The sequence below is a fragment of the Protobothrops mucrosquamatus genome, unplaced genomic scaffold (assembly GCF_001527695.2).
Source record: "Protobothrops mucrosquamatus isolate PMUCROS unplaced genomic scaffold, P.Mucros_1.0 scaffold_133, whole genome shotgun sequence".
Lineage (NCBI taxonomy): Eukaryota > Metazoa > Chordata > Lepidosauria > Squamata > Viperidae > Protobothrops > Protobothrops mucrosquamatus.
In genome coordinates, this window is record NW_015386209.1 from 876,909 (window position 1) to 904,263 (window position 27,355).

The 27,355-nt window shown below is 38.6% G+C and overlaps 1 protein-coding gene across 1 annotated transcript; it reads right to left on the minus strand.

The window, feature by feature from the left end:
• Positions 1 to 2,123: 2,123 nt before the first annotated feature.
• Positions 2,124 to 20,699, minus strand: TJAP1 (tight junction associated protein 1). The gene is made up of 9 exons (XM_015818072.1): positions 20,567 to 20,699; positions 16,973 to 17,001; positions 13,373 to 13,534; positions 11,987 to 12,053; positions 11,513 to 11,542; positions 8,471 to 8,578; positions 6,774 to 6,857; positions 3,183 to 3,802; positions 2,124 to 3,137 (listed from the first exon to the last, which is right to left on the minus strand). Exons 1-9 carry the CDS (start codon positions 20,690 to 20,692, stop codon positions 2,489 to 2,491), a joined length of 1,875 nt encoding a protein of 624 aa, XP_015673558.1. The 5' UTR covers positions 20,693 to 20,699; the 3' UTR covers positions 2,124 to 2,488.
• Positions 20,700 to 27,355: the final 6,656 nt, after the last annotated feature.

Genomic DNA, 27,355 nt, shown 5'->3' on the forward strand with positions numbered 1-27,355 from the left:
TTTTTAGAAAAAATGTAAAAAGTCCAAAATTTTAGATCCCACCAACTTGGGAGGGCTGTGAGGGCCAAAAGAGGGATGGTTGCAACCTTGAGCTGAATTGTATGGGTCTCCACTTTAGTTCAATGTATCTAAAGAGAGAAGGAAAAAAATATCTAGATCATCTCGTTATCAGCTATACTTGTTTCAGCTTCAGAATGTTTTATGCAGCCAAACACAGAATGGAGAACTGGATCTGGATTCTATTGACCCAATTAGCTCATGACAACTATTTCATTTCAACTAGATAAGATTCAACCAATACTGGTTTAAATAAAGATCACCAAGCTGCCCTATCTCCATCAATAACCTGATTAAAAGAATACAGGAGGACTGGAACAGAAAAATATAGCAACCTTTGTCCTCTTCCATATGTAGTGCAGAGAAAGTTCAAGGAATTCACAAGCTAAATCAAGAGAACAAATGAAGTAAGTAAATATCAGCTGAAGAAATCAGACCACTAAATATGTAAGCTAAAGGAATAGTATCTTTAGCACCAGTTTATTAGCAAAAAAATACTGAGTTACATCTCACTAATACAATGCAGTAGTTAGCAGCCTAACTAAAGGAATGGTCCATTAATAAGAATTTAAACGTGACCATATCCAAAAGGTCAGGTATGACCAGATTGCTGTATTTGAAAAGAAAGGCCATAATATTTGCTAACAGAAAATTACCAAAATTTCTCTGGTTGCATGAATAGCAGGGCAGGCTAATGAAATCAAATATGAAAGTTTGATTCTTTAATGAAATATTTTTAACACTATGAAATTATTCCCTCCCCTCCAATGCACAAATAACACAAAAACATACCCACAAAGGAAGAACAAAATACGGAATACAAGTAGGAAACCAAAAAGGGGGAAAGGGAATAAAAGACCTTGGGTAAGGCCTTGGAAAGGCACTAGTGTCAATTTGGACCCCATATTGGGGTGCCCATCCTCATTAGCCGTCTCCAAGGGGGCAAACAAGAAGTATCTAATTTTGTGCCAAGAAGAGTCATCAAGAGGCAAGCTGGCTGTATGGTTTAGTCTTGGATTAATGTTGATTTCTTCCTCAGCTAGTGAATTAAGTTTATGGGCCAGACATAAGATGACTTAAAATCAAAAAGCTGAGGTATTTCTTCCACAGCATGTACCACCCCATCCCACAACACCTTTCTGCTCACCCAAAAATGGAGAGATAAGTACATATTAACAGTTGAAGACCTGAAGCAGCATTCCTCAATTTGGCATCCTCAAGAAGTGTTGGAAACAACATAGCCCTATACAATCACACTTGCTGGGAATTTTAGCCCCTACACATCTAAAGAATAAGAGTGAGGAAGACTAGTCCAAAGGAAAACATACATAGTATACTATCACCAAGACATGATCCAGAGTACCCAAGTGATAGCTAAATAGACAGCTATGCAGACTCAGCTCATTATGGCAAACAATCTAGCTCAGTTTTGTTGGGTGACTATGACAGGGAGTCTGAGGTCTAGTTTGGCAGAAAATCCCAAGTTCCAGAATATGGAGCCCCACTCCCCATATGCAGCATGCAAAGAAACGGTAAAGGTGGTTCCTGTGCCTCATCTGCCCTGTTAACCTATGCACATAGCCACAGGAAGGCTTGGAGAAACAAACATGAACTCACCACATTTTAACAGAATTCACCAAAAGCTTACAGAACTGAGGATGTTCATTCATGGAAGGCTTCTCACTTCATTCATATTCTTCACCTGATGGCTTGGTGGGAGATTGAGGCAAGAAAATAGGGGCTAAATATTCCTATCTCGTGCCACAAGCCAAAAAGGTAGAAATATAGGCTTCAGGTGTCTCAGGACATAATTTGAATCAATTGGAACTGATCAGTAAGTGTGAAGGCAGACGTTTCGAAGAAAAGAAATGAAGTCAGGTGGAATCCCTCACCAAGCGTTTGGAGAAAGAACGCATGGAAGGGAGATAGAAAGCATACCTTTGTTTCAACCGCTCCATTGTTCTTTACTTTAAGAGGGAAGGCCTGTAAAGTAATGACCACCAAATTCAATTTCACACGGAGTGCTTGTGTAGATCTAAAATTGTGCTGGTTTTCCAATCATATATATATATTATTATAATTGGACTCTGAACTATTTTCCAGATCTTGGCCTTCAAGACAAGGAGAACAGGTTGGAGAAGGCAGGCACAGAGAGCACAATGCTATCTCTTATCTACACCTGAGGAGTGCTTGAGCAGTCAACATCAGCACAAAACTGTTGCCAGCGTACATCCAAATGCATCCTGATGTTAGAGAAGAGCTGTCTCCCCCCTTTCCTGTGTATTAAGAAGACAGTAAATACTTAAACATTGCCTAGAATTCCTGGCCAAAATAAGGTGATGGCAATCCCTTGGGTCTCAGGGCATGAAGGGCAAGCCTGGGAAGAGAATGCAACGCTCAACCTGGGGAGCCAAGGCAACCTTCTCCATTCTCAAGTAAGTAAGTTGCCTTGCTCCTGAGCCTGGGTTAAGCTGTCTTTCCGATGTAAATGATGAACCCCCATTCTCTTGGGGCTGCGATGTGGGCGCCCAGGAGGGGGCTTGTTCTTGCCATCCTTGCCCTGCTCAGAAACCCCCTCGTGGCTGTTCATCCTACTTTCCTGGAGTAGCAATTCCTGTTCTTCAGCTGGGCTCCCAGATGTGTAGTCTATGTAATCTTTGGACTTCTCTGGTGAAGAAGTGACCAGCTCTGCCATCCCCTCGGGACCACACCCTTGCAGCAGTTTGCAGCTTTCATCCTGGGAGAAATCTGTGCTGTAGTCAGAAGAGAAGTGGTTCCGGCGACTCTGAAACTCTGTGCTGTCGATGTCCACGCTTGACTCTCTGCTTACAGTCCAGCTGCAGCTCTGCACTGATTCTTCACCATCCGAGTAGGCGGAAGCTACCCGGCCTAACTCTTGCATGGAGCGACTGAAACGTTTCTGGAGCTCCTGTGCTGAGTCACGGCTAAATGCAGTACGGTTTACTAGCACCTGCTCTGTGGTAGGAGGAGCCTTCTCCACAAACATCCGCTGCCAGTTAGCTAGTAAATCTTCCTCTGAGCTGGCGGAGCTGGCAAACGTGCTGGGAACCTGTGGGGGGCTGCTGAAGGGGCTGCTCTGAGAAGATCCAGGAACCCGGCTCAACTTGGGGGAAGGTTGGTAGGAGCAGCTAGAAGCAGAGCGTTGACCTGAGGCTGGGCTGCTGGGAAGGGGCCGCTGCTTGTCACCGTTCTCATCCTCCCCCTGGACTAAGCTCAAAGAAATAGCTTGGCGGGTCGCATAAGTACAATTAGGCAGTGGGCTGTTCTTTGGAATCCGCACCTTGTCCTCTGAAAACTCAATTACTTTGCGGCCTGGATACATGGGGTGGGGTGGGGTAGGGGTAGGATATGGGCTTAGCTTCTCAAAAGTAGGCACCTCCTTCGGCAGGCTCTCCAGGCAGTTCTGTGATCTGCAGCTCCCATTTTGCTGTCTTGATCCTTCTTTCCCTTTGCTTTCTGTTTGCCCCGAACTCACACAAGGTTCAGGAGGAGTGCCACTCATATCTACATGCACAAACACATCTTCAGCCACCAAGCAACTTCCACTACTGGATTTGGCTGAGTTCAGCACCAGGGATTCTGGCTTCTCCAACACTCTAGCAATGACTGAGGTGGGTACAGCATCAGAGGGAGCCAAGGTGTGCAGTTCCTCCTGGCCAGGGCCTTCAGAATCCTGAGTGTTTTGCAGGTGCTTGCTGACCATATCTTGCAGCTCAGATGGAAGCTAATAAGAAAGAGAAGGTTTGAATTAAAATATAGCACATAGCGAACCAGGGTAATTGGGGTGGACAAATACACCAAGGTGTATGCAAATCCAATCTAAAACGCTTGTTCTAACTAAATGTAACTGAAGAGCTTTTCAAATAGGCAACATCTACATTCAAAATACTTCTATTTCTATCCCAGAATCAAGGGTAAAATATAATTTTTCCATGACTGATAAGCAAGACACATTTAGAAGAAATAAGAAACATTTGTAATAACTTGCACGCCTTGCTCGTATTAGGCCAACACAGTACTACTGATCGATTGGGGGGGGGGAAGCTCATTGCCACACTGAACTGAATGACCAGTTCCCTCCCTGCCCTCGTTATAAACTACGTCTGCCAGTTTGCCTTGGCAAGCTGCCCTAGAATTAGTTCAATCGATTTTGGAAACAGAACCACTTTTGCAATCCCTGTCAGGCAAATTATAAGCAAGGAGTACATCATTTTCATCATCTTTCATCCATGCGGTCACACAAATAGATTCTGCACAGAACATCTTCCAGAACATCCTAAGGCCGAGCTTTTAGCAGAACATGGTCCTTCCCTGCTCTCTTAAGATGTTCTTCCTGCAGGACTCGGCTCTTGTTCATTTCCCAGTGGATACTGCAGAAACTCCTGTAAACCGTGAAGAGCAGACTGACGGAACGTGAAAGCCAGCATCCGTGGCAGACATAAAATAGGATGAATGCAGAGGTGACCACTTGAGATGACCACCAGTCACAGGTAAAGCATCTCCTTCTTCATAGTCTTTGCCCCTGACCAAATGCCCTAGTGATGGGCCAGATGTGTTTGGATTGCAAAGACAAGCATTGTGCTAACACTGATATCCAGCAGTAGAAATGGGTAAACACTGATACCTGAAAACATGTACCAGGCCTGCAAATATAAATGATTTTAAAATCACCCTTTTAAAAGCAACAGCTAACTCTGCATCCTAAAGGGATGCCCACAAGTCATATATCGGGCGACTAGCTTGGTAGTCTATAATTGAAACAATCCATTTTTTAAAAAATGTTGAAAACAGCACATGCAATCTCTGAATATTAAAGCAAGAATGTGATGGCTTTCATCAAGGCACCGTCTCAGTACACGGAAGCCCCCACGCAGGAAATTTCCTTATGCAGCTGAAAGGAACCTCAGGCTCCAAAGAGGCACTAAGAATAAAAATAACTGCATTTACTTTACCAAGTAAATACTGTGCTTAGGAAAATTAATGTGCAAAAAGAATGCCCAAGAAAAATCATTCAGTCTAAATCTCCATTTCAGCATAAGCTCTCGAGCACAGGAATAGGGCCAAATGCTCAGTTCTATAACATTTTGGAAAATATTCTGTTCAAGTGTAAGGCCGACCTGTTGTGGTACGTAAAGAACACAAAGGAGCACTATGACATCACTAGAAAGAATAGCATCTTGGATATCAATAGGAATTAATAGCGTCTTGGTCTGGTCTCCATTAGCCTGAACTGAAAGCATCTCTTTTTAACCAAAATAATATGAAATTCTTGAGGTGGGGTGGGAAGCTAGAAGGTCAGCAGCAACTGACTCTGGACATCAGAGTTTAGACAGGTTAGATGAAAAATCCATGCAGGTGTGTTACTAATACAGGGGTAGGCAACCATGGCTCTTTGATGACTCATGGACTTCAACTCCCAGAATTCCTGAGCCAGCCATGCTGGCTCAGGAATTCTGGGCGTTGAAGTCTACGAGTCATCAAAGAGCCAAGGTTGCCTACCCCCTCTACTAGAATATTGAAATGGGAGAAAGCAAGTATTTTAAAAATAGTTTTAACATATCAGTGTGTTGTAGCTGTACACATAATTGTAGAGGGGCCTGATTTTAATTATGAAATAATATAGTGTAACTGAAGATGAACTCTTCTCCCTTCCAGTAAAAAAAAAAGGTATTGATTTTCATATCTTATCAATATTTTTTAAACATTATGCAAACATCATCTATTAATGTTGCTCCTATTTTAAAAAGCTGCAATTAATATAAACTAAGCAGAAATGTTTCAACTATATTTGCTATTAAATCTTGGTCCAAATTTATCTGCTGAGCCCAGTGATATATATCAGTTCCAAAAGACTTTTAACATCTACCTTGAGGATCATTCTAGAGCCGCACTATTAAGATATGTAAGTAAGAAACCCTTCTCAGTGATGGTATCAATACTTTGTTGGAAATACTGTCGGTATACAGTTAGTTCTTTTTATGCATCTGTTTTGCTCATTGTATATGCCTTTGTGCTTAAGATTGCTGTCACTTTAACTCATAGATGGTTTTGAGTTGAAAACAGGTTTGAAAAGAGTAATAAACTATGTCTTTTTTTTTTACAAAAGCTATTAGGACCTCTAATTGACCATGATTGTATTTGTATGCCATTTTGCAAGCCTGAAAATATATTAATCATAATAAAATATGATTTTATTATATACTCATCGTGATAGTAAAAGCAGTAGCAAGGCCATACTGAACAGATTTGTGATGTTTACAAAATCTGGAAATCTCCTGGATATTTAAACTTCCTAGTCCAATTAGCTTCCTTATTTTCTCTCCTGGTGAGGAATGGTCTCCTCACCTTAGTTAGTTAAAAGCCCCTGTAGTAAACAGATTCGTGTACTGGATTATTAATTCTCTTTTTAACAACTCATTGTGCTGAGGACTCATATAGAAATGATTAGCTGAAACAAAAAGAGGAAAGTTAGGATTAAGCAGGAGGCCTGCAACTCTTTAAAAGCTTTGCAGGAACCTGAATTCAAAGCCAATGAGGCAATGAGAATGAGAGACAACATGTACAAGATGACTGACATTAACTGTTTGTCGTCCCCTTTAGGAGATAGAAATTCCCAAAAAAATAAGGTCATGCAGTTCATCCCAGACCATTAAAGTGATTCAGCAGTCCTCAAACCTCTCCAGGTTTTTACTCACATCAGCAAATTTGTGGTTCCGAAAATGAGATTTGTTGCACTTCAGGAGCTGCACTGCTAAGTTACAGTCTAGCCGATACCGCTCCTGTCAAGACAACACATTATGATTAAAGAGACATAGCCTGAAATGGTGCGCAACACTGCGATGTCCCAGACAAAAATACAACTGTGTTTCGTAACAATGAAAACAAAATAATTGAGAACTTGCAACACGTCTAGGACACCCCAGAATCTGCAACTGAAGACTAAGGGAAGAGCCAATCTTGAACATATCAATTCCTCTCACAAATCCCAAAGAACATTTTAAACAAATTAAAATGCATTAAAATGTACAGCTACTATCTTCTACTATCTGTTCTAGCTACTACCCTCTTCTCCATTGTGTCTGATTAAAACTTGTGCAATTTGACAAGCTCATTCACAAACTAGAATATTTATTTTTAAAACAGGCTTTACAACTAATGTAAGCGGATAACTTTATAGCTTTACCAACAGAAGTCAGTAAATAAGGCCCAAGAAAGGGCCTAGACCATATCTAGAGATAGGACCATATAAAAGTCATATGTAGATCAAACTGATACTAATAATAATAATAATAATAATAATAATAATAATAATAATAATAATAATAATAATAATAATAATAATAATAATAATAATAATAATAATAATAATAATAATAATAATAAAGTTGGAAGGGACCTTGGAGGTCATCGAGTTCAACCCCCTGCCCAGGCAGGAACCCTACACCATTTCAGACAAACGGCTGTCCAGTCTCTTCTTAAAAACTTCCAGTGTTGGAGCATTCACCACTTCTGGAGGCAGGTTGTTCCATTGGTTAATTGTTCTAACTGTCAGGAAGTTTCTCCTTAGTTCTAAGTTGCTTCTCTCCTTGATCATTTTCCACCCATTGCTTCTCGTCCTGCCTTCAGGCGCCTTGGAGAATAGCTTGACTCCCTCTTCTTTGTGGCAGCCCCTGAGATATTGGAACACTGCTATCATGTCCCCCCTCATCCTTCTCTTCGTTAAACTAGACATACCCAGTTCCAGCAACCGTTCCTTATATGTTTTAGCCTCCAGTCCCCTAATCACCTTTGTTGGTCTTCTCTGTACTCTTTCTAGAGTCTCAGCATCTTTTTTACATCGTGGTGACCAAAACTGGATGCAGTATTCCAAGTGTGGCCTTATTAAGGCATTGTAAAGTGGTATTAATACTTCACGTGATCTTGATTCTATCCCTCTGTTGATGCAGCCTAGCACTGTGTTGGCCTTTTTGGCAGCTGCAGCACACTGCTGGCTCATATTTAAGTGATTGTCCACTAGGACTCCTAGATCCCTCTCACAGTTACTACTATTGAGCAAGGTACCCCCTATACTATACCTGTACATTTGGTTTTTCTTGCCTAAATGTAGAACCTTACTTTTTTCACCATTGAATTTCAACATAAATTAAGCATCCCAATTATCACAATTTATCTTCTTGAAAAAGTTCACCAGTATGTTTCTCAGATAAGAACTGGCTCTGTTACACACTGCCAGTCTTTTCTTAGAAGGGTTCTTACTGATCTTTAGCAGGCTGTTATGTGCTGCTCTTCACAGAACGTTAAACACTAATATACTTAAGAAAGGATACGCCTATTAATTACTTCCCGATTTCTTACACAAGATGAATGTTCTGGGGAAAAAAAGACTGCTTACATTAAGCTCTTCCAGTTTATTGATAGTTGTTTTGGCATCCAGAAGCTTATTAGTGAGCTCCACAATTTCCCAATCAAGAGTTTTCCGATCCATTTCAGCTTTTTTAATCTAGAGAACAGCAACATACAGGTGATGAGTCACATTAGTCAACAACTGGCTATCTTCATCCTTGCCCTCTTCTCTTCTACACCCTACCCAACTCTACAAATCAAACTCCTTTTCTTCCTTTAGCAAAGGAGAAGAGGCTTAAATAACCCATGTTAATTCCTTTTTGTGTGTCCCAGAAAGCATCCATTACTTAGGGGAGCAAGCTGTATTTCAGTGTTTCTTGGCTTCTTCGTACCTGTTCGCAAACACACCATGCAAACATGAAGAATGCTCTTTAAATCAGGTGTTGGCAAACCTGAGCTTCTGCTGTGCTCCAATTCATATAATTTCTAGCTAGCATGATCTATTGTCAGGCATTATAAGAATTGAAATCCAAGAACATCTTGGAAAGTGAACAAGGTCAGATTTTGTCATTTTCCTTTGAATAGACGCATTTGAGCAGGAGAGAAATTATGCTTTGGGAAACTATGAAAAGCTGTTTGTGTGCATTCATCTAAAAAAAAGTAATAGGAGCACATGAAATATCCAAAGCAACTGTACTTATTATTTCTTCTTCTCAGATTTTCTGCAACTCTATACATACTATGGTTTTCTGCAACAATTAATCATCCAATTGCAGGGCAGAGGAATAGTAACTTATTTGGCTTTGTCTGAAACTCACTGTTACACATGGCCTTTAATTTCACAATACTCATTAATTAACAAAAATGTCAATTTTCATTCAATAAAAGAGGATCATTTAAGTCTAGACATGGTGGGAGAATGGTACGGGAAAATCTTGTAAATAAGCAGATATTATACTTTTTAAAACAGATCAAATCAATATCTAAGGCTTATCATTAGAAAGAAAAAGTTCTTGCATCGAGAGATTTGAAATTCTAGTCTCCTACACTTACCTAGCAATGCAGGCTAGTACAAATATTCTTTATAATAAAAGTGATGTGATCTACCAAAAATAAAACCCATCTTGGCATGAATTCAAATAAAAATACATAGCTTTGAGCAAGGTGCATAAAGTGCAATGAATAACAATGATTGAGGGTTTGTTTTTTTATTTATTTCTATTCCATCTTTATTATTTTTATAAATAACTCAAGGTGGCAAACTTAATACCTAAAAAATTGTCTTCCTCCTATTTTCCCCTTAACAATCACCCTGTGAGCTAGATTGAGCTGAGAGAATATGACTAGCCCAAAGTCATGCAAGCTGGCTTTCAGGCCTAAGGCGGGACTAGAACTCACAGTATCCTGGTTTCTAGCCTGATGCCTTAATCACTAGACAAAACTGGATAGTTTTTTTTAAAAAAAACAACAACAGGTAATTCTGTAATCTGAGGGGCAAAAAGTAATGTTTATATGCATGCCATATTGATAAGGAATAGACTTAAATTGATCTGTGCATCCTAGCCCTCAACTATTTCTTGAGTCTTCAAGACCAACCTTTTATCCCAAGTTCTTCTAAATAAGACATTTTGCTGAAGTAGCAAAACATAAGCCTCTTAATTATGTATCACATAATTACGTATTAAATTCTGCTATGAAATCTTCAACAGGCATTTGCCACTCACTTTCAAACCTTACAAAAGTACCTTACCTTTTCCACAGAAAACCAGCCCAGTACCACGGGGATCCCCAACCCCTGGGCCGTGGACCAGCACTGAGCCACGGCATGCCAGAAAGTGGGCCACCCAAGTGAGTGACCATCCATGAATGCATGGGATGCAGGCAGCATGCAAAATCACACTCCTCAGGTCCGCAAAAAAATCTCTCTCCACAGAAATGGTCCCTGGTGCTCAAAAGTTTGGGGGTCACCGCAGTACCACACAGGTTCTAGTGTGCCTCATTCAGTCTAATAGAGTTTGCTTTCAAATAAGTGTACCACAGCTTTTAAATACTAAATATAGGCTCTTTCAATGCAGGCTCTTCTAGCAGCTGAGACCCGCCCTTTGGAGCAAAATGAAGGCGGTGGGTGGGTTGATGATGCAGTGATTGGAGCTGAGATCTGGCCTGGGTTTGAGGAATGAATGTTGAGATCTGTTTACTACTTTAGGCCTAACTTTACTGCTCACACTATATGATGTGTTTCCTGCCTCAATGGCAAACTCACCCAGCAAAGCACTTATTGTAAAGCAGTGTTTCTCAACCTTGACAATTTTAAGGCATGTGGACTTCAACTCCCAGAATTCCACAGCCAGCAATGCTGGCTGTGGAATTCTGGGAGTTGAAGTCCACATGCCTTAAAATTGTCAAGGTTGAGAAACACTGTTGTAAAGGAATGTGGTCAGGATGGGATTCAGGGACCAGGAAAATATACAACTGAAAGTTGTCCACTTGTGCTTTCCATGAAAATTGATTCTCAGAGTATTCATTTTGCATTTAAAGTAATACCTTATTGTTCTAAAGCCCATTCAGAAATGCAGAATTCCCACAGCCCTGCAGAAATATATATACCAGTGTGTGTGTGTGTATGTGTGTGTGTATTTCACGTGAACTTGTCCCCACTTCATTCTGTCTTGTGAAGCGCAAGTGTTGATATTGGATTAAAATGATAATGATTTAATACTGTATTTGTACTAGAATGAGAAATCCTCAGTTTTGGTTATGGTGATTGAAGTTTCTGAGAACTATACTACCCAACTCCTAGTTCTGCAATGATAAGAAAAAGTACTATATCCCGTGTAGATTAATTTTTTGGAAAGACAAATGGCATTCCCCCCCCCAAAAAAACTATGACATCCCATAAAATAGGATGGAGCAAGTCATGCTAGGAAAACATCAGCTATTTCATTCAAACCCAAGTTGTTGGCTGATTCAGATTCTGGATCCCATCAAAGACAGTGCAAGTGGGGCTGAGTAATGCATGGACAACAATGAAACTGGAAAGGCTGAAACATGTGAAGAGGAAAAGAATAACACACAAACGAAAAGACGCAACTGCAAAAATCCAGTTTTGACTGAGAGAGGCCTGAGAGGTGAGCACACCCAGCATGTGCCAGCAGCAGCGTAGGAAGGAAAGAAACAGAGAGAGAGAAAGGAGAGAAAAAAAGCCATGAGTGTTATGAATGCACACAATATACAAATGTTGGCTCCACTCTTGACACCTTACAATTCATAACAAAACCATCCCACCCAGATTCTGCAATAAGCAGCACATAATGACTCCAAGACTCTTTTAAAAAGCTGCAGGACAAACTACAAATAGCTGTGTTACAGGAGAACCCAAAATACTGTTGCACAAAACACAAGACTTGGAAGCAATGCCCATTTTCATCAACTCTAGACTGAAATTCTACTCCAAATCTTGATTCATTGCATTTTGATATTACTATACAATACTAGTACCCTTTAGGATCTTTAAAACAGTTAGACCTGCCCGTTCTACTCGTTACAAGGCCATACAATCACTTACCAGGGCATGCAGCTTCTCCTCCAAATCCTGATTTGTTCTTTGTGAAGCTGTGTAACTATTTTGCAATCTGAGATATAAAAGAGTATCCATGTTACTGAATAGGCCCACCAGATATGATATATTATACAATGGACTGTGGTATGGTATTGTATTTACTGCATGCCTTAAACTTTGCCATGCTTAAGTATTTCATCTCCTTCTGCATTAATCTGCAGGTAGCTTGAGAAAGGAGGTACAAAATTGGAGGGAGGGTGTATGAATTGCAGGGGGAGAACAAGTTTGATAAGAGAAGATGATCAAAATTCACTTCAGTAAAAGAGCAGAAATGCTGAATACTATGATAAAGCTTTCAGAGAAAACTCCCAATTCTATATGGTAGAATACAGTTATCTGTCTCTCTCTTCATCACCTTATCTTCTCCCCATCCGTGAAGTTGCTATATTAGTAACTGCACACTTATCTCCATTGCCCCAGTTTCTAAGCTGGTGATCCATGACTTATCTGTGTTTTCTAAGAACTGGATTCTCAGCTTGGTCTAAACTACTGTATCCAGGTCTAATAAATATTGATAGGCAATGAGAAAGGACCCTTTCCCCCCTCTAAAACATCACTTATGTCAACAACTTTCCTAGGCGTAACAAAACTCTAGATGAGTGTTTCTCAACATTGGCAGCTTGAAGATGTGTGGACTTCAACTCCTAGATTCTGGCTGGGGAATTCTAGGAGTTGAAGTTCACACATCTCCAAATTGCCAATGTTGGGATACGGTGATCTAGACAGATGCAAATAAAATGTGATATATCCCAATAGATATTACTGATTTCAAGATTCAACACCAAATGAGACAATATAGCCATCATCTTGGGGAGTCATGGGGAGACATTTTGATTGGGCGCATGTCTTTCACAATATTCAATAAAGCTGATTTCATTTTCTGTTTCTAGCTCCCTATGGCTGTCTTCAGTTATTAACCAAGGTATTAAAAAGTCTGACCAAAAAGTCTTTATGCAATACTTACAATATAGCGCTGTAAATCTATGGGTCTTACATAACACTAAGCTATCCAATAGCAAGCCAAAATGCTAAAGGGGAAAAAAATCTAGCTTTATAAGTGGTGTCTGTACGCCTCAGGACATACATTTCATATAGAACTATTTCCCTGTACATAATGATCTAAAGAGAATATAGAAGTCTTTGGCCTTCCAGATGTTGTTAAACAACTACTATGAAGAACAGTAGCCAGGAGCTATTAAGAGTTGTAGCTGAACACCTGGAAAGCCAAAGATTCCCCTGACTTCATTTGCAGTATTTCTACAAATGGCAGAGTGTGTTAAAATATATTGCAGAATGAGCTAAGCACTACCTGATGTTCTAAAAGTCACATACCTACGGAATTTGTCTTTAAATTTTTCTAGTTCTTCTCGATTTTGGCCCAATTCCATCTCCAGATAGTCTTGCCCAGACTCCAACTCCCTCTCCATTGCTTCCATTTTGTTGGTGACATAGGCCAAACGTCGACGTAGCTCCTCATTGTCATGCTGCAACAACCTAAGGTACAAAAATCAGCAACTTATTTCCAATTAAACTACAGGAAGCTTCACTGACAATATATCAATGTGCATCTGAGAGAAGTTCAATTGTATTCCTGGAATCTGGAAAGTTGAAACAAGATAAACACACAAAACGTATCTTCAATTGTCACCTAATTTAGAACAAATAAGCTATATAAACTGAAAATTTGCTTAGAACAACTGACCAATTATATCCTACGCCCAAGACGCCCAAACTTTCATCACTTCTACAAAATATCCACAAGTCCTGTGGATAGAAAACTGATAGCTTCAAGTTCAAATTTTCCTATACAGGATGCTCAAAACCAAAGGGGGGAAAATCCATCATTTGGTAAGCGAGGAAAGGAATCACAGAATCATGAAAGTGAAAGGTCCAATGATCATCTTGTCCAACCCTCTGCAAAATGCATGAAAAGCAATTAAATTACCCTCAAGAAGCCACATCCTCTTAAAAATCTAACCAGTGACAGAAAACCCACAACCTCCGTAGGAAAAACATTCCACTGCTTGTCAGATCTTACTATCAAAAGTTGGTGCTTATATTTAAGCAAGTTTCAAGAGGCTGACACCTATAACCATTGTTTTTGGTTCCCATTTTTATGACAATGGAAAATATCACCTGATTATCTTCTCTATAGCACCTTTTAATATCTCCCTTCAGTCTTTTTTTTTCTGGTTGAACATCCAAAGTTCCTTCAGTCTGTACTCTAGTCTCTATAACATCTTTGTCACTCTCCTCTGAACCTGTCCTAAATTAATCAATAACTTTCTGGAAATGTGGTCCCAGAATTATACATGTTACTGCAGATGTGGACTCACCAGTGTGTAGTAGAGGGGAATAAGGGCTTCATACATCTTTAATATAATGCTCTTTCAACAACTATCTCACACTAACTTACGTTAGCTTGTTGACAAAGAATACACACATTCTCCTTTATAGTGCTTTCAAGCCAACAACACTCGTCTTTTAGGCATGTTCATGTATTTTTCCTCCCTAAATATAATAATTTACATTTTTTTCCCTTTTGAAGAACAATTTGCTTCTTTTCAGTCCAGCCTTCTAATTTGTTCAAATTAGACTGCAATCTTATTCTGTCACCCAGGATTTTAGCCAGATCTTCCAATTTTGTGTCCTTTACAAATTTAGTAAGCAGCCCATCAATCTCATTATCCAGACGTCTAATAAAAATGCAGAATAATATCGACTGCAAGATAGATTTCAGTAGTTACTGCTTTGTAACCTGATGTAGAACCATTCATGCTGATTGCCTGAGCACAGACGGCCATCTGGTGTAGACCAATCTTACTGCAGTGCTACCCAAATTATACTTTAATACTTGTCACAGAGAATGCCATGTGGAATCTTGTCAAAAGGCTTGCTGGAATTGAGGCAGGCTATATCCACAGCATGGACAGCTAAAATAATTGACTTGCAAAGGAGATGAGATCTGTTTCACATGACCTAGTTTTATAAAAAGGTTGGCATAGCAATTGCAGTATTGTCTTTAAAATGGTTACTATCTGCCCAAACATCTTTCCAGGTACTGATGTTAGGCTTACTTAAGCTAAGGAAGTCAGAAGGCAGTAGTCAGTGGAATACTATATTGGTATGTCTGTGATGGTTAAAAGTGTGTGTGTGTGTGTGTGTGTGTGTGTGTGTGTGTGTGTGTGTGTGTGTGTGTGTGTGTGTGAGAGAGAGAGAGAGAGAGAGAGAGAGAGAGAGGGAGAGGGAGGGAGGGAGGGAGGGAGGGAGAGAGAGAGAGAGAGAGAGAGAGAGAGAGAGAGAGAGAGAGAGAGAGAGAGAGAGAGAGAATTCCTAAAATGTAAAATACAAACGTATATGGTTTGCAGTAATTGCTTTCCTAGTCAGATTTTTGTGACTGGTTTTATTTGCCACAGGAGCTTTTTGGGTAAGCTGACTCAGCCTTCCATTCTTCCAGGTCGGTAAAATGAGGACCCATATTATTGGGGGCAATATGCTGACTCTGTAAACCACTTAGAGAGGGCTGTAAAGCACTACGGGGTGATATATAAGGCTAAGCACTATTGCTATTGCTATTTGGGCAGTGCTGAAGATAGTTTTTCAAAATAACTAGTATGTTATCAGACCAGAAAGTAAGATGAACAAAACCTGGGATAGATTTAGGATCAAAAACAGTATGCAAGATCAGGTAAATCTAATGCACAGAATGAAGAATCCCACAAGACTGTTTTAAGGAGCAAGCCCTTCTGAGCACCGACGTGAGCAAGTGTGAGCAGCTTGCTTTGGGCAGGGAAGGAAAATTCCATGCTCGATCATTTCTCTACTACTCTACAGACAGGGAGTTTAATTCAAAAAAGTAGGCCACCCACCTATGCAAGCAGCTCCTTCTTAGTTTACAGCCTCTAGATTAAGCACATCAGCCAGATGGGGCTAGATAGCTCAGGTATCCTCCACTGGAAGTTGAAACTCACTCAATAATTTATGTGTTCCCAGGGAAAACAAATAATCACCATCCCATTTTTACTTTGACTTCAATGTTCGTATTAAGAGAACTATCCATTTCTAGGTCACCAAATAAATTTCTAGATGAAGATGTAGCAGTATTCACATATTGGCTTTGGAAATACTGATGCATGAGGGTTATGTTGCCATGTCCGTACATTTACATCTATGTAGACATCCTCTCAAAGATTCAATCATTCTGTTAGTGTAGTTCATCATAGGCTTATCATCTGCAAATATTTTAACCGTTGAATTTTCCAAAAACAACATAAAATAATATTTTCAAGCCACATTTATTTATTTATTATTTAAATTTATATACCGCCCTATCTCCCTTACGGGACTCAGGGCGGTGAACAGGCAATAATAAAAATCACAATAAATATTGAATAAAAAGCCTCCTCTAAAAATACCCCATATAAAACCCCTAGCAAAGCCCAATCAAAACTACGCCAGGCCGGCCGCATGGAATAGATGGCTCGGCGGAAGAGGCGCAGGTCCGTAGTTGTACGTAGGTCGGGGGGTAGGTCATTCCAGAGGGCAGGAGCTGCCACAGAGAAGGCTCTCCCCCTGGGGGTCGCCAGCCGGCATTGACATAAATAGATGATCAAACTTAGAATGGATATTGTTCTTAAACTAGCCCGTTATAGCAGCACGAAGACAGAGATAACACTGGAGTTTTCACTTAATACTTCTACAGCTGTGAAGAGCAGCTTTGGCAGTTTAAGCTCAAGTCAGCCATTATCATCAGTTCTACAACAATCACTTTTGCCAGACTGTTAAAGTTAAACATTAGTTCTTTTTAAGCATATTAAAAAGTTAACAGAGGAAAACACTATTCCACAACATCAGGAAACAAGCACAGATAATATAACCTGAAACAGAAGAACTACAAACAAATATGGAACAAAAAAGGGCCAGGATACTTACTTTATCCTGTCTGCATCTGTCAAGGGCTCCTACAAAAAAATAATAAAAGGAAACAGAATCAAGGTTTAATTAAAAATATGAACAGGTTACCAGAATATCAAACTAAACCAGGGGTAGGCAACTTTGGCTCTTTTATGACTCGTGGACTTCAACTCCCAGAATTCCTGAGCCAGCATGGCTGGCTCAGGAATTCTGGGAGTTGAAGTCCACGAGTCATAAAAGAGCCAAGGTTGCCTACCCATGAACTAAACCATACAAATGCTAAATGGAAAAAGTAAGAGCCAGTTTGGTGTAGTGGCTGAAGGTATCAAGTCTTGAAACCAGGAGACTCTGCATTCTATGCCTGCCTGAGGCATGAACTCAGCTGAGCCAATCGCTCTCTCAGCCCAGGAAGCAGACAATGGCAAACTACGTCTGAAATCTTGCCAAGAAAACTGCAGGGACTTGTGCAAGCAGGCGCCAGAGGACAAGACCAATCTGAACATCAGATTTCTGGTGAAGCCACAAATATTTTTGAGAAACTGCTTACATTAGGCCACAATTGTGGTTATGAAGGGAGGATAATTTGAATTAAGAACACAAGAGTATTCTGAACAGTTCTCTCAATCACAAGGGTTATTTTACAAAATAGTATTTAGGAATTGTTTTATGGCAAACATAGTCTTTCAGTCAAAACACAGGTTGACTTAAGCTTTCCAGACATTTGTTTGTTCCCTTTTACACCACAAGCTATTCTACATTCAACGTGTCACTATGTTGTTTTAGAAAGTTAGCAAAATGCTATGTTGTGCCATAAATCAGTGTACATTACTCTATCAACCCTATCAACAAAAAAAATTAAGATAAATGATATTGCCATCAAAGACCTAGAACATTCTTTACCAACTCCATTTTACAGAAAGGGTAGTCTTCATAACAAACTTAAGATATTTTAGGCCAGCAGAAATGAAACCATCTAAATTCATCCTCTAAATGTTATGGTTTGATAGGAATTTGAATCCAGATGTTCTCAATTGGTCAAATGTCATAACTTAGTATTTCTATTTAATTTTACTTCATAATTATCTTTCGAGATTTGGAAAGCTCTGAATCAGAAACTCTCAATGGTCCTAACTTTTAACTATCATGGTTTCCAATTACTCCTTTTGTCTATGAAGATTCTCAGTCATCCATGTTATGGTTGTCCCAAAGGTGCTTTTTCAAAAGGCAAATGGACTTTCTTTGTTTTTCCTTGAAGAAGTTTCACTTCTCATCCAAGAAGCTTCTTCAATTCTGACTGAATGGTGGAGGATGTAAATATAAACCCTTCCATCCTCCACCATTCTGTCAGATCTGAAGAAGTTTCTTGGATGAGAAGCGAAACAACTTCAAGGAAAAACAAGGTCCAGTTGCCTTTTGAAAAAGCACCTTTGGGATAATTGCTCCTTCTCGTCTTGCTCATTGGTACTTTTGTCACATTTGTCACATAAAGAGTTGTCAAACAAGCTATTCCACACTTTTTATTCTTTTATTCTCACAGCATTTGAATCAGAGGGAAAGGTGACCAATCAGATAGTAAGAAAGAGCAGGCATGCAAAACTATGACAACGCAAGGAAAAAAAAGTCATTTAGAAGTCCCCATATCTTCTTAAATCTGATACCAGAAATTACAGAATCTTCTGTTAGAGCAGTGTTTCTCAACCTTGACAATTTTAAGGCATGTGGATTTCAACTCCCAGAATTCCACAGCCAGCAATGCTGGCTGTGGAATTCTGGGAGTTGAAGTCCACATGCCTTAAAATTGTCAAGGTTGAGAAACACTGTGTTAGAGCATTTAACTTAAGAATCCTTTTCCTTAGAGAAAGGAATGGAAGATCTCAAGAACAATGCTTAGATGAAAATGTGCACTTATTAGGCTGTCTGACCCAGTAAGTAAATGGCAGCAGATGCATTTAGTCTTTTAAGCTACAATTTTGCAATCCTGCAATCAGATAACAAACAACAGCAGCAGGATTTATTGTGTTACTATTCAAATCAATGCAAAAGAGGTGCCCTAAACGGACCATGGCAATAAAGGTATGAAAAAATGCATTGGAAAAAAAAAACAAACCAAAGCAATCTAAATTTGAACATAAAGGGATATAAATTAAGTGAATGATTGGAAAGTTCCCATTTAAGCAAATGGGCTGAGTTTCCTTATTGCATAATTATCTCTTTCCACAGAGACAGGGCTAAAAAGTTTGATATTAAATCCTCAACTGAGGAATGAGGGAAAAGCCCCCTTCTGATGCTTATTGCTATAACAAGTATGTGTTTAAGTGCAAAACTGGTTACTTATCCCCTCTTTCTAAGCTCCTACCTTGTTGATAGCTAAGCTGAAAGAAAGAGAAATTCTAAGTGGTATACTACCATTCTCCTGTTGCCAACACAAGCGAGGAGAGGATCTCTTTTTCTCCTCCAGGTAACCTCAATCCAAATTGGCACGTGGCCAGGTGGATTGCAAGTACATAGCAAGTATTCACTTTGGTCCTGCCTTGTATCCATCCCTCCCACTTGCTAAGATATTTTCCATGAGCGTAGATGCTGTTGCTTAAAAGATACTGTTGACAAACTCAATTCCACTAGGTACTGTAACTGATATTGACACAAATCCACCACCTGTTTCTCCACAGACCGAAGCTTCTCTGTGCTGTCCTTCCTCACTAGAGCAAGCTTTCTCCTTTGTCTAGGTGTCCTGTCCATCTCCTCGGGAGGCTTCCTATGGCAGAATATTATTTCAAGGCCCTCTCGCCTCCATTCTTCTCTTCTCTTAACTAGACAAGGGCTTTTCTTAGTGATCTGCTTAGTGCTCTCAAGCAGGCTTTCCTTCTGCCCTTTTTGTGTGGAACATTTAGAAACTGTGAAAGACTTCTGGATTCTTTCTTCTCCACTATCTTCATCCCAAGAAGGCAAATAGACAGGACTCAGGACTCTGTGGGTGATCTCATCCAGGAACTTTGAGAACTGTCTTTTTTTGTCTTTTTGTCGGCCAAACTCCGAAGAGCAAGATTGAGGGTCATTATACAGTTGTGATTGGTGGCTTTGGGTCAGGGTTTCTACTGAGTTGAATGTTCCCAAGTTTTGAGGCTGCACATTCAGCATCTTTGTCTGCTTCAAGATGCCTTTGAGAGGTAGGCGAGTGGTTGGAATATGGATTTTCCTTGGTGCCAATACCTCAGCAGGTTCTTTGAACATAAGAGAACGTTGTGAACTTCTACTTTTCAAGGAGCAGAATGGCTTTTGGCCTTCATCCCCAGAAGCCATTAACGTCTCCACACTCTGGCACATGAACTTACTGAGCCACCTTTGGCTAGGATACTGAGAGTATTTCATACTCTGTTTCTCTACTTTCCAGCTGGGAAGTACGGCAGAAGATAGATTCCAACTCTTCAGGTTTAGTTCTGCTTGGCATCCTGCTACTTTCTTGTCACTACTTGACTCCAAAGACAAGGAAGGAAAGTTAACATTGCAAACCTCATCATACCCATCCACCTGCTGTTTAAGGTTATCTGTCCTGATACAGCTGAACCCCTTCTGCAGATACACCAGATCCTTAACTGCCTTGAGTTCAGTTACCTGATTCTGCTCTGCCAAAATCACACCATCATATTCATCACACAGAATGGGCAGCTCATGATGAATCTCACGATGTTGTGGTGGAGCCTTACGGTAAGGCTTCTTGGAAGGTACTGTGCTTGTCATTGTCCTTCTTGCTTGATTTTTACCACAGGTCACCTGCCAACAGCAGAAATTATAAAAAAAGTCATAGATGTCCCCGAAAGCCAAGTATGTTTTCACGAGATAATAAAAAATCTGCTGACTCACAATAGCCATATAATCCGAGAACAGAGGAAAGAAGCAGGCCAGAGTGTGGGAATAGTAACTGCATTATAAAGAAAGAGCAGAAGAAAAAACACAGCGGTGTCAGTTCAGCTAGTGAGAGCAAAAGCAGGTTCATCCTCTCTCTGCGTGCGATGTACACATTCATACACACACATGGCATGTGTCCAGATTATATATAGCACATGAGAACAAACCTTGGAGCAAAATATTGATTGGGCTCTTTAGGAAAGGCCAAAAATGTTACAGGCAACAGTGACAAAGAAGACAGGAGCTATTGATCTCATGCTGTCAGAGCCAGCAATGACAACAGAGAATAAGCTGCAGATATTAAGTATAAAACAAGCTGGAATAATTGTGTGCTTGAATCAATTAAAGGCAAATTATTTTTGAATGAGAGAAGGACACATACAGCCCAAAGAAACATCCACTGTTAATTCTTCCTCAAAAGCCAAGGGCAAAGCCAAAAACAGATCCTAAATGGAAAAGGCAGGCAGTTCTAAAACTGAACTTGGTTATTCATACAATAGATATCAGAGTAATGACCAACAACTATAATAAAAATAGCCCTGCATCCATACAATGCACTAAAAATAAGTACTATCATATAGCAAACATGTAAATTGCAAAAAGCATACAGCAGGATAGGCTTCACCTATACAGCAGTATAGTTCAGTTGATAAATCAATCCCCCCGTTCCTCCCCCAAAACCCCTCACGAGATTATATGTTTATGTATATGTATATGTATATATATATGTATGTATGTATGTATGTATGTATGTATGTATGTATAGATAGATAGATAGATAGAGTAAATATAGATATAGATAGATATAGATATCTCGTATCTGATCTGCTAAATTAGGCTTTCACTATCTGTGATATAGCAAAGACAACATTTAAGTTACTGTACTACCAGATGGCACAACAAGCTTGTCAGCAAAGACAAGGTGTGTCTATTCCCCTTTGGAAACCAGGCAGGCTGGCTTTAAGCCAGTATGGCCATGATAATCTTCCTAGAGTATTCAAAGATGTAGTAGCAGCCTATCTCTATCATCTCTATCTCTATCTACAGTATATCTATCTATATTGCACTTAAAGGGTACATAGGATATTATTCTGTGTACTATCATCATCCAGGAGCAATACAGAATTGTTTACTGATAACAACTGCAAGCAGAACTCATTCCAGTTCATACTAAGACAGAAATTAATAGCATAAATATGATTGATAAGATTGACATACCTATCTTGTAAAATAAATGCAAAGCATTCTAAGAAACTGACAAGAAGTGCTCATAGCAAAGATCAGTAAGGTCAGAAGAGGCTGAAAAAAAAAACCAAATATAGTAAATCAGACAACACTTTGCGGGAAGGAGCTTATCTCCTTTGCAAACAAGCAGTTTCTTGTCTATTTCCTCCTGTACAAGGAATTTATGTCTTGAGCCAACAATGCAATAAGATCTAGTACTCATAAGGGCTTTGCAATCCTCAAGAACTGGCATGTTGCAATGCTTGGTTAAAGCAGACCAAGAGGTAAAAAAAAAAAAAAGGATATAGGAAGGAACACAGAATCTCCAAAAAAATTCACTCTGTGTAGCATCCAGACTCTTCCAAATTAAACAGAAATGTGAATGAAGCCATATTATTGCTTCTGTCCCTGTTTCAATAAATATCCAACTGTACAAACCAAGGTATGCTACTGTATATTAGAAACAACATTTTACTGTAACCATATAAACATAGAAAAACTGAACTTAGCAGCAGCCTCTGAGAGACAACTAGTAAGCTGATGATCCATAAGAATTCGAGAAGAATGACAAAACTTTTGGGCTATTTCTCCCATCTTTTAATTCCACTATTTAAAAAACAAAGATTTTATTTTATTCACAAATTGTTAGAAATTTCATATAATTAAAATGGTTATAAATTCACTCTTTAAAGTATAATTGAAAAAAACATGTCTTATACATATAGCATTTTTCTAAACCTTAGCAAGGATTTGCATTATGAGAGTCATAAAAGCGATGACTCTTGGTATCTGAAGTCTGTCTTGAGAAAGCCTTTCTCTAGTCTATGTCAATATTTCGCGTAGTAGGAAGGATCCTGGTTTAGTAATAAGATCACATACTTTTAGTCTACGATGCACTCACCAATTAAAAGGATCAGCCGCCCATGATAGGAAATACAGTACTGGAGTAGCTGAAATTAATATAGACAATACTGGAGATAAGAGGGCTCTGAGTTAGCTGAACAAATACTGTGATCTAGTATAATGTAGCTTCTTTGGTTCATCTCCCTCATATCAGGAACAACATGAAGCCTCCTTGAAGAAATAACTGAAATGGAATCTTATGTAGAGAGGTGCAATCCTCAGGCTATATGAGACTTATAGGCAATGCTCATAGCTATGTAATGGATACACTGAAATACCTACCAATCTGGGTTCTGATCTGAAGTCTGAAAAAGGCACTCAATCCAAGGATCTAAGAGTTGGGGTGGGGGGGAAAGACAACTCCTCTACCTCAAATGTTCCAGCTTGAGGAACTTGCACTTCTGTCGTTTTAAAGCACTCCCAACATTGAAGTAGCAGAACACCCTCTGATCTAAAGTACTTTACTCATGACTGGAAATATTCTGTGATCCAAACAGGACTTTAAAGGTTCCTTCATTTTGCAAAGTTTAATGTTTGTTACAACTGGAAGATAAGGAAATATCTTACAAAATTAAGCTGTGATTGAGACCAAACTATATCCAGTCATGAATATGACCAGAGTGGAAAATAAGCCTTTACACATCAACAAAAGAAGAAAGGAAAATTATATTCTGAGATGCCTAAAGTAAAGATTTCATTTTCAAACTTTTTTGTTTGGGGTTTTTTTTTGGGGGGGGGGGGGTTATACAGTGTGCTAGTGTTCAAGCATTTTATTGTATAAAATATGGATCAAGTTTTAAGGGCTGGTCTCCCATCAAAGACCACTTCTTATTTTTTAAAAAAAGAACATTGAGGTTTTGAGGTACAATCTTCTCATCTTCCTTGCTGTGTATCCAAAGGCCTAGAAAGCAATCCGCACAAATAATAGCTTAGAACTGCCATACTCTGTATTCTAAAAATGTTATTTATCAATAACATTTGCTCCAAACTTAAATATGGTACATTTGCAAATGACACTGAAAAGATTAACTAGAAAGACCTAAAGCTCCAAAATTAATAAAACAGGAAGTCAGCAAGGCTTGTACTAGGCTTGAAAGCTGCTGAAACAAGTCTTATAGATGCCCTGCTATTGGCCTTGCCCCAACAAGTTTGTTGGCCCCTTTCCTTACTACAGTGTTTTTTTGGGCTTCAATGAGTACAGAATAAACAATCTCACAATAGCACAGCTGGGGGAAAAGCAGCTCAAAAAAGGACTTGCTATGTTTTGCAATTCCATACAAGTAAAGAAAAACTTTCTCAATATCTTTTTTTTAAATGAAACAAGATATCTATCTTATGTATGAGGAGGAAAGCAGGTATAAAAACTATCCTGGTTAATTCTTTCTCCAAATCTCAGTTTATATCTGCCAGGATTTTCTATACTTCATGGTGTGAGTAGCCCCCGAGATTAATAGACTATAAATAATTCCTAATTATTTATTAGCACATCTTAAAGCACATCGTGAAAAGCCATTTTATGAGGATTATTTTTAACTCCTTGATCTATTACGGAAATGTCTGGAAACAAAGCAAATGCAAGTGGTAGAAAAGCCCAAGTGAAAACCAATGTGTTAAAGTTTATTATCAAACCTTTGCTACAAGAGATGATTTCCACTAATATTATATTATTATTATTTTTGTTTTAAAATTTTTATTAATTTCAAAATAACCCCCCATACAAATATAAACATTACTAATATTATATTATTTATCACCATTATATCTACACTGTGCAGTGGAGCTTCTTCTAATAGCTGGTGGATTTCCCAGTCTATCTATCATAGGGAAACAAGTTAGCCTTCACTGAATTTTGTTTAATATATACTAAACAGGTTGACAGTAGGGCTAGTTATATGGTTTTTATTGTACAAATAACAAAGATTGGTCAATCAATGCATTTGGCATGGTATTTGGTTTTTCTTTTAACTTTAAATTTAATGCAATGATTTTAATCCTACTTAAAGAACTTAAATTGGTTCTAGAAGAAAAAAAATCATGATCTTGGTTATTCTGTTATCATATCGTGCAAGGTGCCATACTGTCTTTCATTCTTAGCATTTAAACTAAGCAAAATAGCAACACATGGCACCATTTTCCTATTCCGCTAATTTAAGTCTCTGGGATCAGTGAAGAACTAGCCTATATTCTAAAGTATGTGACTGACAGGGAATTTATTTCACTGAGAAGCTACCTTTACTCTCTTTTAAATAAGGTTCATTTGTTTGTTTATTGTTTGTATAATAATTCAAGCCACTCCTTGATATCTGCCAATCAAAATGCTGCCAATTAATTTTACAGCTCAGCAGAGATGTACCAAAAAGCCATCCCTGGTATTGTTGTTGTTAGTTGCGAAGTCGTGTCTGACCCATCGCGACCCCATGGACAACATTCCTCCAGGCCTTCCTGTCCTCTACTATCTTCTGGAGTCCATTTAAGCTCACGCCTACCCCAGCATTAGGCTCTTCTCCAGTGAGTCCTTCCATCCCTGGTATAATGCCTATCTATGTCAACAGTCTTGTTAAACTAGAAAAAAATAGTCTTGTTGAACTAAAATGGAAATGACTTTATAATGCAAAGAGAATAATCATAAATGGTATAAAGGTCATGTCAGGATTCATCATACAATTTTTGCAAAAAGAACATTAAATACAATTTTCTTTTGTAGTCAAAAGAAAATGTTTGTACTCTTGTTAGTACTGTATGCTTTCAAAGCTTTTGATGACTTAAGCTGATGTTATTGCTATAAAAAGCTACATTCTGAAAATCCTTTATGAGTGTTCTTAATTCAAATATAAGCAGCTCAAAAGCCATTGTTTAGGGAAATAACAGGACGTCAAAAAGTTTAGTCTGTTTAGGGGAATAGAGAAAAGGATTCTTTTCCTTCCAACTGGATCACTAGCTAGTTTAATAAAAGCAGTAGTGAAAATAAAAAGAAATAAGATAAACAAATAATCAATACAAAAACAAATGAACCATACATATAAATTGCTTTTCATATTTAAGACCTCTAAATTTTTTAAAATTTATTTATTAAATGTATGCTACCCATCTCGCTGTCAAGTAATTCTGAGCAGCTGTTGGATGTTGGATACTTCCATGAGTAATTAGGTTTATATAAAAAAACCAGAAAACTCAGGATATTTTAAATTAAATACTTGGCTGGAGAAACAGGAAAAAGTTAAAAATTTTGCCCCACTGCACCACTTAGACTTTTTAATCTTTTGGATGCATTGATTAAAAAATAAATCTGAAATGCAAAAACATATTATCATTTAATTCAAAGATTTAAAATGGTAAGAAACTGGGGAAAAAATTAAGTCACTACTTCTTGATTAGACGGTCGTCTAAATCACCACCTGTTGTCTTATTTCAAATGCTGTCAAACACCCTTAATAAAATGAAAAAAGTAATAAAAATGTAGCCACAATAATAAAAAAAACTAGATTTAGAAAAATAAAAACTAAAAATGACATTAAACTATTAAAACTAAGGAATTCAAAATCTCTAATTTTCTTTGAGAATAGCTTCTTATAAATCAATTTGTTTCCATCAAATAAATAGGTCAGGGATAGGCAACCTTGGCTCTTTTATGACTCGTGGACTTGGCTGGCTCAGGAATTCTAGGAGTTGAAGTCCACGAGTCATAAAAGAGCCAAGGTTGCCTACCCCTGAAATAGGTCATAATTCACAGTCCATTTTATATGGCTTTTCCATAGGCTTGGTGCCCATGGGCAAAAATATTTATTCACCTTACTTATACATGATTGCATCTGTAGGGCTTCCTTTTCTGATGACTCAAATGAGTATCACAAATTTGTCAGTGGGGTAAAACTGAATGACCTATTACAAACAAATACATTGATTCAACAGAAATATGGTTTTTCCTTAAAAAATCATCATTCAGGACAAAACTTTGCATAAAATGCCAAGTATCTTTGAGATTTGTTGTGTCTCTCTTTCAAAAGGAGCTAAAGGCCTGGTATCTATAATATACAAGTGGAAACACAGTACAGAATAGTATTTAATGTAAAAGCATATGGGAAATAAATTAGGGCAGGCACAATTTAAATTCACCTTGGGGAAAATACATGCTTCTACAGACACCTTATACATCCAAATTAAAAAACAGGAAGAATATGCAATCCAAAATATTAATTAATGATATTGCCTCCACTATTACACTATACATTCTATCAGGTCTCTCCTGCACTGAAGAGGGGATTTATATTTATATATGTGGCTTAAGTGTCCTGAAATATAGCAATCTGGGGATCAAGTACAGAATATAATCTTAGGCATTATAGGCCAGGATGTTCAGGGAATTGCAGC